At 28.4% G+C, this 12172-nt stretch overlaps 1 protein-coding gene across 5 annotated transcripts in view; it reads left to right on the top strand.

The window, feature by feature from the left end:
- Nucleotides 1–8911, top strand: part of LOC126896578 (puratrophin-1-like) — a 104666-nt gene extending 95755 nt beyond the window's left edge. For all 5 annotated transcript variants that reach the window (XM_050669490.1, XM_050669491.1, XM_050669493.1 and 2 more), the window contains 10 exons: nucleotides 3336–3512; nucleotides 4237–4413; nucleotides 4492–4808; nucleotides 5027–5179; nucleotides 5250–5499; nucleotides 6052–6141; nucleotides 6213–6569; nucleotides 6631–6844; nucleotides 6903–7019; nucleotides 7084–8911. In XM_050669490.1, coding sequence (XP_050525447.1) covers nucleotides 3336–3512; nucleotides 4237–4413; nucleotides 4492–4808; nucleotides 5027–5179; nucleotides 5250–5499; nucleotides 6052–6141; nucleotides 6213–6569; nucleotides 6631–6844; nucleotides 6903–7019; nucleotides 7084–7415 — 2184 coding nt within the window. In that variant the 3' untranslated portion in view covers nucleotides 7416–8911. The remainder of the gene's footprint in view (nucleotides 1–3335; nucleotides 3513–4236; nucleotides 4414–4491; nucleotides 4809–5026; nucleotides 5180–5249; nucleotides 5500–6051; nucleotides 6142–6212; nucleotides 6570–6630; nucleotides 6845–6902; nucleotides 7020–7083) is intronic.
- Nucleotides 8912–12172: the final 3261 nt, after the last annotated feature.

Here is a 12172-nt window from a genome sequence, read left to right as displayed (position 1 = left end):
GAAAAGTCTAAATAAGATATTACGCGTAAACAAATCAACACTTGAATTAAATGTTTTCTTTTATACAGAAAAAAATAAATTGTTTAATTTTATAGAAATTGTTGGTTACTGCGTAGCTTATATTTTGATTCAGTTCTTTTTTTAGTTTTAAATTTATTATGGTAACCCAGTTTGTAATTTACATAAACTTCCTTAACTTTTTAAAACTAATAAATAATATCTATGGTTTCTGTATAATTTCCATTTAAAAACAATTTTTCCACTTTTTTTACCGTTTCTAATATTACATTTGAATCTTTGCCAATTTCATGTATATTATTTTTATACGAATCCAAATATTAAGATTAAAAGTGTATTATTGTACTTATTTTAAGTGAATCTTCTCACATGATGGTTAGCAAATGTTTATTGAATTATTGCTCGCTCAATTCTGATAATCAGAAATATTTTGTTATATTTAAGAAATAGGACAAATTAGCATTATGGCATCATCATCATTGACACTTAACACGTTGTTCTTCGATACTCATTCTTAAGCTATTAACCTTATATTACTTAATAAAAACGATAATCGACTGTGAATATTTTTAAAATCCGTTATTCAACCACGTAGTACGTACTATTTATATAATAGTCATTAATATTTTTGCTATTGTGTAATGTACAGATGGTTTTGAGATGTGCCGGTTTTTTAATGTAATCTTTGCAAATTTACTTAAATTATAGTTAAATGTTTTTGAAATCTGTTAGACAGTCGTACAAAGAACCCGTGGGTATAAAAAATTACAAGACGACTCCTGTGCAATTTGCATCAACTTTTACAGCGGCTGGCGGTTTTGATGGGCAAACTGTTCACAAGACGAGTTTTCGGGGGGTGCCTTGCGTGGAACGGTCACAACCCCAAGTGCCAGTCGACCATGAACTATCCGGTGAAGGACCCATGCAAAATGTGACGTCGCAGAGACACGACTTTGTCCCAAAAAAGGCATTGCCACCAGTTCTCATACCGAATCGGTCCTCGATAGAACAGAAACGGTGCCCGATGGAAGCGACCACTACTACAGGCATGTCGTTCCTATCGCTACCGGTCCAGCGACCCGTCACGAATCTTATACGGCCGGCAACGTGTTACGTACCTCCCAAAGGTCCTATGGACGCCGAAACCATAACAAGTACGAGCTACAAGCCATGGCCGAAGACTAACCGTACGCTTCCTATCTCCGCGGCAAACTCTCCATATTGCCGAGCCAAGGAGCCCATTGAAGACTGTACCGTGTATAATCGAAGTTATCAGCCGCCTGGCCAATTTCGCGATCCTCTTCCCGGCGAGACCGCAAGCCCTGAACAATACCAAAGAAACTACTGTACCTCCCACGGTACTGAACAGAACCCTGTTTATCCTAGAGCTCACGATTACAATTTATAATTGAGCAGATAACATATTTATTATTAATTACACCAGTTTTAAAAACGAGTATTACTACCAATGTATTGTTTTCTTTGTCTGATATATTTTTTAAACGTTGGTCAAATTGAACGCAAACGTTGAGAAATAAGATAAGTAGCAATTATAATTTGACCGTACAATATGTACATATAAATAAATACAATAAAAAATATGTAGCTTGGCGGCAATTTACGACAAAATACTGGTGGCGCTATGCAGGTACTTATTGAAAAAAAACCTTGTAACTTTTAATAAACACTACCTGTTATGATTAGACTTAGTGATCACCTCGCAGTCGGTTCATCTCTGCAGGATATGACACGGTGTTTTGATTAGATTAATAAAACGATGAGTTGCGCTCGCGAAAAGATAAATTTCTTCTTTTTATTCTTCCTAACAAAATCACGTAACAATCTCTGTGTTGTGTTTTATTTCCATCGTCAAGTTGATGTTTAACCATCTAATATTATTGTAAGCTCGTGAAATGTTCTCGTATTTGTACATGCGGCACGGGAGGTCCGTGTACCGTAAGCATCTGTACAATACGTGATGAGTAACTGAAAATCTCTGTGGTCTACGGACCGATCGAAGGACGCCCGCGAAGAATTCTCGAAAAATCGAAACGTTTAACGTTTCGTGTGGTTATAGTAATTAATCAAACAACATTTTCTTCTTTATTGTTCTCGAAATTTGCGCGTCTCAAAATCTCTACGTTGATTTTCACCGATTATCTCGGCTTGTTAATATTGTAGAGTAATCCAATTTTAGCGTACAAAAGATATCAGAATGGATAATGCATAATGAGTCAAATATTAATATCTAATTACCCCCTTAGCCAAATTTAATATTTATTGGGATTAAATGAAAAAAATTTCCCTGACGAAACACGTGACAAGTTTATGAATGCCATTGAGCCTCAACTTATTTATTCCTTTTTGGGGAATATATAAACTGTCAGTGTATAAACTATTGGAGAAAGACCGTGAGCAATTTAATTTAATTACCACTAAACCGACAATTTATTAATGATTATCAATTGAATCAGTGTAGAATATATACACTAACATCTATTCCTTTTTTATTATTTAGCGGATCTATCGATTTCGTTAACTCGCTTTCCTTCAATAACTGTACAGCTGTTTGTTACAAATTTTATTAACAGCTAGAAGTTATATCAACATGAATTATATTTTCTACTTTTAAATTGAGTACTTAATTTTTCAGTGTAGATCTTACTCGTCGCTTATCAAAAAATAATGATAATATAGTTCTCATAAACTAAACTCTTATTGATATAAAGAAAACGATTTTTTTTATTTATATCATTTTATTTCCTTATACTTTTTGACGATAAATTTAATGGTAGATGCAAGTACTGATTATTAAATTTTTCCTTGAATTTAGTATGCTTAACCTATTGTAATTCAAAACGTATATCCGTCAAAGAATTTCACAAGAATGTTTAAAAAATAAATACATAACAATAACTGTTTTTACTTATAAACTTCCATGTTTTCAGTTAAAAATATAACGTTAAAAGTTTGTTATCAAAACAATATATTCCATAAAAAAGTTTATACTTATAGAAAATTAAAATCATATATTTTTCAAATACATTTCATTTATCTAAAAAATTGATTAGTCTATGTGCTTATGTATCAACGTTAATCATAAAAGTTACCTACACGAGTTTATTTATAATATTAGTAATGTATTGAATTATTTACAAATAAATTATTTATCTGCCATAAAAATTTTAGCTTGTTATAAAAAAAACTTAATTTTAGCTAATCAAGTAAAAAAAAAATGCATAGTTTTTTTAAATCGTCAATTTATTATTATTTTTGTATTATCCATTAATTCATTTTATTTATTTTTTTCATTTTAGCAAAATTTAGACAAAGCTGGAGATCTTTTGGAAGAAGCTGGCCAATGCAGTGGAGGTACCAGTTTAAAAGATTTAGCCAAATCACTCAAACAACATTTGAGGGGATTTAGTGACCGCTTGGAAGAAACGCGAGAAAGACTTGAAGATACATCTCGTTGTTTTTATTTACTCGATAAGGTATACTAGTTTTTATAACACACATTTTTATTGATAATTAATTAAAAGATAAATTTATAGCAATTGATATAAAATTGCATTTTACTATTGACAACTCATCATGACAATAAATAAGCAAAAGTTTTACAGAGTGATATTACATGTCTTGGAATTGCTCGTTGAAGGTTATTTTTATTTATCATGGCTTATGTTAATTGTGTTTAGTAAATAAAAAAATATATATACTGATTGTAATAAAAAAACATATCAAGACACGAAAAATATGTGCTTACTACTACTTACTAAAATATTTAATATACATATACTAATTTTATCAATAGAATGTATACCATTTATTTTTCATTAGCCATTAGCTGTAAAATAAAAACAATTTATTTGAGAACATTTCATTTGTCAAGTATTTCAACAGAAATTGTTGATGATTAAATTATGCTAAAAAAAAAACAAAGAAATTATTCTCTTTGCTTTTAGATAATATAATTTAAGAATAGGTAATCGTTATTATTATTCATGTACTGTCTAAATAATAGTCAAATCTATTATTTACCATATATTTATCTTACCACTGTTTTGAGTGGTGAGATAATTTGTATTTTATAAAAATTAAAAGTATTAATTTTTTTTTCGGTTTAATAAAATAAAATTTTCTTCCTAGGTGCTGTAAATTTAAATAAAATTTTTTAATGAATTAACAGTATATTTTAATTGTGACAATATGTTACAGGCGTACGATTGGGCCCTAGAATGTATGAAGTACATTTCAGAAAAGCACGACACACGTAACGTCAAAGAGTTACGAAGGTACTTAATGGCCCATCCATCTCCAACTGCTCAACATTTTTCGGAGATGATAATGTTGGCAAATAAGCTTAACAACGACAAATTAATCAAACAGTGCAAGGTAATGTTTTTATACTAACGATCATTTATTTAGCTCATTGAAATTGTTAACCTTCTGTTATTTCGGTTACAATAACAGGTGGCAATGGTAAGATGCGAAGAAACCAACGACCAACTGAAGCACCTGTTAGGTCCGGAAACGTTCCCAACCAGCACCCCCCTGCCGTCCCGAAGGACGTCCGCCCCTGAACAACGAATACCGTCAACCGGTAACACTGTTGCAGCGGACAGCCATCAATGCGGCTGGGATGGAGTCGCTGAGGAGAACTGTTACTGCGAATCAGACCGTCTTGCGCTCAGTCACATCCCGTCCGCAAATTGGACTTACAATGACGAAGAAGACGAGGAGAAACTGAGCTGTTCCCATACGACTGAAGGGAGTGAAGGAAATAAAAGGTAAATTTCACTAATTTTGTATTCACAATTCAAAACTAGTTTTTATTTTTATTATATTCAACTGTTGACATTTATAGCAATAATAATTAAGAGTTATGATTATTGTCTTAAAAGTAAAATCATTTAAAGAAACGAGGTCGTTGCTTCTTCATGTTCGGACAACTATTATTATTTATTGAATTTTCGATTTTTATTATTTTGCGTATTTTCATTTGTAGTAATGAAGAAATCGACGAAGCTAACTGTCCGGATCCCGGATGCCTGAGTAAAAATCAGAGTTTACCCCCCCTGTCAGTGAATAGTCATCTTCACCATATGTCCAATTTACAATTAAATATGGATTGCGGTACCCAGACTTTAAAATTACAAAAGTAATTGAAATTTTCACTGTTATACATAATTACATTATATTTACTATAATTTTATTATATATTTACTCAGAACTGTTAAGTTAATTATGAGAGAAATGATACAAACTGAACGCGATTACGTCAAATCACTAGAGTATGTTATAGAAAATTATGTTCCAATGTTGCTCAAGGAAGATATCCCTCAAGCGTTGCGTGGTCAACGTAATGTGATATTTGGAAATATCGAAAAGATCTATGAATTCCACAGTCAGCATTTTCTTAAAGAGCTGGAGAGACATGAGAACTGTCCGCTTAAAGTCGGAGAATCTTTCCTTAAACACGTGAGTTTTATGTTATAAAAACCTTAAATTAGGGAAGCAAGTTGACGAAATTATAATGACGACGTCAGTCCTTGTATCCTACTATCTCGAGATCAATTCTCATACCTCTCGAAACTTGTTGCACCATTTTTACAAACTACTCTTTAAAAATAATAACAGTAATATAAGATAGTTTTCGAGCTATAACAATACTATGTATTGAAAGCTATACTTATTTATTTATTATTATTATTAACATTACTGGTAATAGCCCAAAAAATACAGTATGTATTTGACAGCAAATTACCATGTAAACTTAGTACTAAAGGAAACGATAAAAAAAAAAATAATAATAAATGCAAAACATATTTTAATTAAGACAAGTACAAAATATAAACATGATTAAAACTTAAATCTTAAATAGAATACCTAAATGACTAAATTAAATATGATAAGAGTGCAATAAATCAGGGTCATTATATATTAAATATATAATATAAACTATTATTTTTTATATATAAAAAATAAAAGTTCTTTGATTATATCTTTAACTTGCACATGTATATATTACAGGAAAAAAAGTTTTATCTTTATGCTTTATACAATAAAAACAAACCCAATTCGGACGCGCTTATGTCGGAGTACGGTTCTGCATTCTTCAAAGTAAGATATCTAACTGAATGTTAAATATTGATTGATAGATTGCAATGCTAATACATGTGTACTTTAATCAGGCAAAACAAATTGAACTTCGCGACCGAATGGATTTGGCCAGCTATCTCTTAAAACCCGTACAAAGGATGGGCAAGTATGCCTTACTTTTACAACAACTTATGAAGATGGCGAAAGGCGATACCGAAGACTTACGACAAGCAGAGAGTATGGTCAGGTTCCAGCTGCGACACGGCAACGATCTTTTGGCTATGGATTCACTCCGAGAATGTGACGTAAATCTAAAAGAGCAAGGTCGACTTTTGCGTCAAAACGAGTTTCTTGTATGGCAAGGCAAAGGTAAAAAATGTCTAAGACAAGTGTTCTTGTTTGAAGAGCTCATACTGTTCAGCAAAGCAAGAAGATTCCCCGACCGAACGGTTAGTGTTACCATTACAGCTGTTGTTACTTGTGCATTATGAATTTTTTTTTGTTATTTAGAATCTGGACTTGTACGTTTATAAGAACAGTATTAAAACGAGCGATATTGGGTTTACCGCAAAAGTCGGTGACAGTAACACCAAATTTGAAATTTGGTTCAGAAAACGTAAACCAGGTGATACATATACTTTAGTATCTATGTCTGAAGATATAAAACAAGCGTGGACTGACGAATTATCCAATTTATTATGGAAACAAGCCCTAAGAAATAGAGGTACATAACTTTTTTTTTTGTTTTTACTGATTTTACATACTTTGTTTATGATTTACAGAAGCAAGGCTGGCGGAGATGTCATCAATGGGTATTGGCAACAAACCATGTTTGGACATTCGGCCTAGTGCAGACCAGATCAATGACCGATCCATTACTTTTGCGCAGCTCAGTAAAAGTGAGTATTAGTTATACAATAGCAAAAAAGTTGATGACGTTAATTAACAAACTTTATTTTTTAGCTGCCCCAAGATTTCGTAATTCGATTGTAGCCTTACCCACTGACTTGGAGCCAAACACAAAAAGACCACACTCTATTATTTCAATGAGTAGTAGTAGTTCGAGTAGCAACAGTAGTGGTGATAGCAGTAGTGCAAGTTGTCGAAGTAGTGAAGGTGCCAGGCAAACTAGCCAATGTTCAAGTCAATCAACTGAGAGTGGTATAGTTGCTGATTGGTATAGTCGCAATAGCCATTCAGGTAGCATTGCTTCAGACACTTTACCTCCCAACAAAGGACAAGTTACAACTACCGCTTCAGATACAGCAGCTCCAAGGCTGTCAGTGAAACTGTAAATAACAGTCCGGCTTTCATAATTGACCGCAAACAGGTTTATTTTATAATTATTCCCAAAGGAAATCAATAGTTACCGGATTCATCCACAAATTTTATTTTCTTATAGATATTCTATGGGAAATTTCATTGTTATTATTATATATACTTTTTTTTAACAAAACACATTTGAAATCTATAGTTATTAGTCTAATTTATGATACTTAGGTACCTTTTTTTTAAGATTTAATCTAAGATATTTATTGTTATTAATATTAGTGGTACAAGATTAAACTATGTAGTTTTGAGAGTACAATTCATTCCAAAACTAATAATTATTGTATTAAAGAAATTTTAGACTATGCCTAATAATTCTATAAAAGATCTCTTTCGACATTTCTTACTTAATCTATCCTAAAATGAACGTTGTGTATTTTCACCTAACATTTTTAATAATATATAAATTTTAAATTATTGAAATTTTCAATTATAGTTTCTTTTCATATAAAACTTTTTTAATCACAGAAAACATTTTAAGACGCATATTTAATTTTTGTATATACTTATACTAGATTACATTAATATTAAATAATGTTTGATAGGATTATAAATAATTTAAAATGTATTTTAATGGTCATTGATGGAATATTAAGCTACTTAGATTTTAATCAAAACAATGTGAATAACATACATTAGTATAATGATTGATAACCAATATAGAAACTTATTATTCCACCGTTGACTCTTTTTTTTTTTTTAAGACATTTTAAATAATTTAAAATCATTTTTTTTTAATATTAATGTAACCTAAATATAACTAGTATACAATTTATATGTAAGTATTTATTGAGTAATAGTAATATATATACATATAATTTATGTATAATTTTTTTTTTTTAATGTGTAATGAAAATTAAGTGAAAACAACATTTATATATTAATTTATGTTAAATAGTACAAACTAACATGATATCATAGTAAAATTTATTCACATATAATTCCTATCTGTTAATTATAAATTGTAAGTATATGCTTATCAGCTTATAAAAGTTAATCACCAAAGTACAGTTGAAAAAAATTGTAAAAAAAATATCTTCGAGTGTATTAATGCATTTATCTTATAAATATAATGCATATTTTTTTTTTTTTTTTGTAATGTAATTTAAATATTTTAAAGTATTAGAATAATCTATCGATTTTATTCAATTGTTCAAATAACATTAGTTAGGCTTATTAAAGAACTGATTTTACAGGGTGTCATGGTTTTATATGCCGACTTTTTTACTCTCTGTTCAATATTAATAGAAATTTGAAGTAATATTTTGTGATGTTAAAAGTGCCTTAAAAAATTAATTATTTTAAGACTTAAATACATCAATGTCTGAATTTAATAATAGTTTTACTTATTATGGTTTATATTTCTTTTTGTAAGTATAATATATTTAGAAATGACATTATTTTGTCAAGAATAAAATAGTATAAATCTATTTGTACCAAAATATAACACTTAAGCTTTGTATTTATATTTATGTTTTTTAATATTATAAAAATATTTTTGTCAAGTTCCAGTTTCAATCAAAATCATTTATAATTTTTTAAAGATTGTTTTGAAATTAATTTTTTTTTAATATAAGAATGTCAATTCGTTTAACATTTATCCTGGTTGTTGATTATTTTTAATTCTTAAGTTTATATCTAACTAAATTTTATGTGATCTAAAAATTATTTACATTTAGACTTATTTATACTATTCAATTTTTTTTTTATTATTATTTAGCAAGAACATTATAGTAAATACAAATAAATATATGGTCGAATTATTATAGAAATCAAGTGTATCATACAAGCAGAACGACACTACAAATAAAATTAGCATTGATAATATATATCTATATGTTATCATCCAAAAAATTAAAGTGGATATCTGTATTAGGGGTTTTTAAGAAGAAGGTAGAACTATACTTTATTGGTTTTTTGTGATAAATGTTTAAATCTAGTACAAAGAATCTATAAGGAAATTGTATGTGTTCAATTGTTTTGTGAAGGTGTTTAGACGTCTCCTTTTCAATTTTCATGTATCACCAATATTACTCGGTTCCAACAATTATGTTACTTGTCAACGATTTTCTTGAGTTCCTTGTTTTTAAAATACTTACATTGATATGTAATACTATACCAACAAGACAACTTTTACCACAATTACTTCGTTTTTCAAAATTATTAGAAATATTTTTAAAACTTATCATAGCCTGCATTAAATGTATTACGTTTAATTTCAAACAGATTTAGAACAAACATCAACAGCGTATTCAGAATGTCTTCACGGAATAGTTCCATATAAAAAATAATTTTACTACTCTATTCTAATTGTATCTTAAACATATATAATTTTCATCGTAGAGTAACATCTTGTCTTGTGTTCGCAATTGATTTCAAGATTGTGATCACTATTTGTAATAAATCTGAATCATTTGCTTATGCCTCCCTAAGTACTAAATCGGGCTATATCCAGTGTATAATATAACTTATTTTAAACAAATTTGTAATATTAGTTTTAATTAATACAAATATATTTTCTCTTCCATTTATATAATGTTCTGGAATAAGTAAGAAAACGGGTTTCTATTGTACTCGCTGTTTGCAACAATTAACCCGTTTCGCTACTTATAGTAGTAATTAAAATATTTTACATAATTTTTATTCATTTTAAATCAGGTAATAATCAGTTTCACACTTATGAAACAATCTGTATATAAATAATTCAAATTCAATGTTAATAAAACACTTAGTATATTAAAAATTATTTATATAACGCTAATAGAGAAAAATAATAGAGCCTAGTGCACTTATAAGTCTTAAAAAACAATCCGCTTTAGTACAAATATATTTGAAGCAATATGAAACAACAATGATACAATAAATAAATAATTATTCAAAAGCGCAACAAATTAAAAACAGCATAATAAGGTCGCAGCATAGTTGGGACAAGCATGGATGATATCCGAATGTAATTAACATCAGTATCATACAAAATGCATTGATGCGAAACTGTTAAATTTTATAAGTTTTACGCTTTAACACATCATAGAAATAAAAAATTCGTTTAATTAATTATTTATAAAAANAAGCGCAACGAATTAAAAACACCATAATAAGGTCGCAGCATAGTTGGGACAAGCATGGATGATATCCGAATGTAATTAACATCAGTATCATACAAAAGGCTTTGTTGCGAAACTGTTAAATTTTATAAGTTTTACGCTTTAACACATCATAGAAATAAAAAATTCGTTTAATTAATTATTTATAAAAAAAATTTTTTTTTTAGTTTGTGATTTTTTTTATTTGACGGCTGATTTATTTTTACATGCGTGAATGATCTCTTTCAAACCTATACTTAGATTTTTCATAGGAATTGCCTTCAAACGATACCAAAAGAAAACATATTATCTCTAGTTTATTATGCTAAAATTTTATATTTTTGTATCTTTGAAGGAGTAACAAAATAACAAAATAGAATAAAAATTAAGAATTTTCACAAACATTTTGTGATTTTTGGCTTTAAAGTCAAATAACTCACATAAAAATATAGTGGAAACGTTTTTTTTTTCACTATAAAGTACTCTCGCGAATTTTTAATTTAATATAGAATTTTTATAATATCATTATAAAATAATAATAATCATAATCATAAGATTTTTTTTTACTTTGACGGGTGTTTTTTCATAGTAGAACTATAGTAGGAGGGATTTTTTTTTAACTATTTTAGTACACTTCAAATGCTTTAATTTGATATAGGTTAAGCTGTTACACATTCCAAAAAATGTTCAAAAATTAAATTGAAAAAAAACATTTTATGTGCTTAGGTGGTCTTTTTCATAGCCGTTCTGTACATATAATATTCATAGAATGACCATAGAAAACATACTCGAAGATAAATTATTATCTCTAATACATCCTATTAAAATTTCATTAGAATTATAATCTTAATCAAAGTTATAGCAGCTTTAAAACGCAGAAAAAAATATTAGTAATGAAATTTTTTAACGTATTTTGAAATATTTTATTAAAATTCTAAAATTTTTACTTTTGGTAACGACAAGATTAAAATCGAGTTCTTTTGTCGCATTAATCATTAAAATAGATCCAATGAGAACTAATCAATTTTATTGACAAACAATAAAAGACACACGCCGTCACAAAATTAATACATACACAAATTCGCATCTAAGCTAAAACAATAAAAGTTTACTAAAAAGCATTTGAGTCGAAAAGTGACTCTATTTTTAATATTTTTGCATTTCCAAGTTTTCTTAAAAATGTTGTATGTTTATGAATTCTTTATTTAGAAACATTTCTATGGTCTCATTATTTTTAAATTTCTATGGTTTCTTACAATTTTTGCATTTTTAAGGCTTCTTATTTTTGAAAATTTCTATGGCTTCTCAATTTTTGCATTTTTAAGGCTACTCATTTTTTTAAATTTCTATGGCTTCTCGATTATTAATTTTTTATGGCTTCCTATTTTTTTTTTTTTTTATAGCTTCTGAATTTTTACATTTCTATGGCTTCTTTATGTTTTATTTAATATTTTCTTAATATTTTATTCTAATCCTCTAAATTTTAATTTTTTTTCATGCATCTTTCTAAATGGACTATTAATTAAAAACATTTTTTATTTAAGTACTATGCACATTATTAATATTATTATAATCATGATATAATATTATTTCAGTAAATTAGTAGTCATAATAAAAATTTTTATGTTAGATAATTTTAT

Source organism: Daktulosphaira vitifoliae, unplaced genomic scaffold, assembly GCF_025091365.1.
Source record: "Daktulosphaira vitifoliae isolate Bord-2020 unplaced genomic scaffold, ASM2509136v1 Scaffold_1, whole genome shotgun sequence".
NCBI classification, from domain to species: Eukaryota; Metazoa; Arthropoda; class Insecta; order Hemiptera; family Phylloxeridae; genus Daktulosphaira; species Daktulosphaira vitifoliae.
This window is presented reverse-complemented; position numbering and strand designations above follow the sequence as displayed.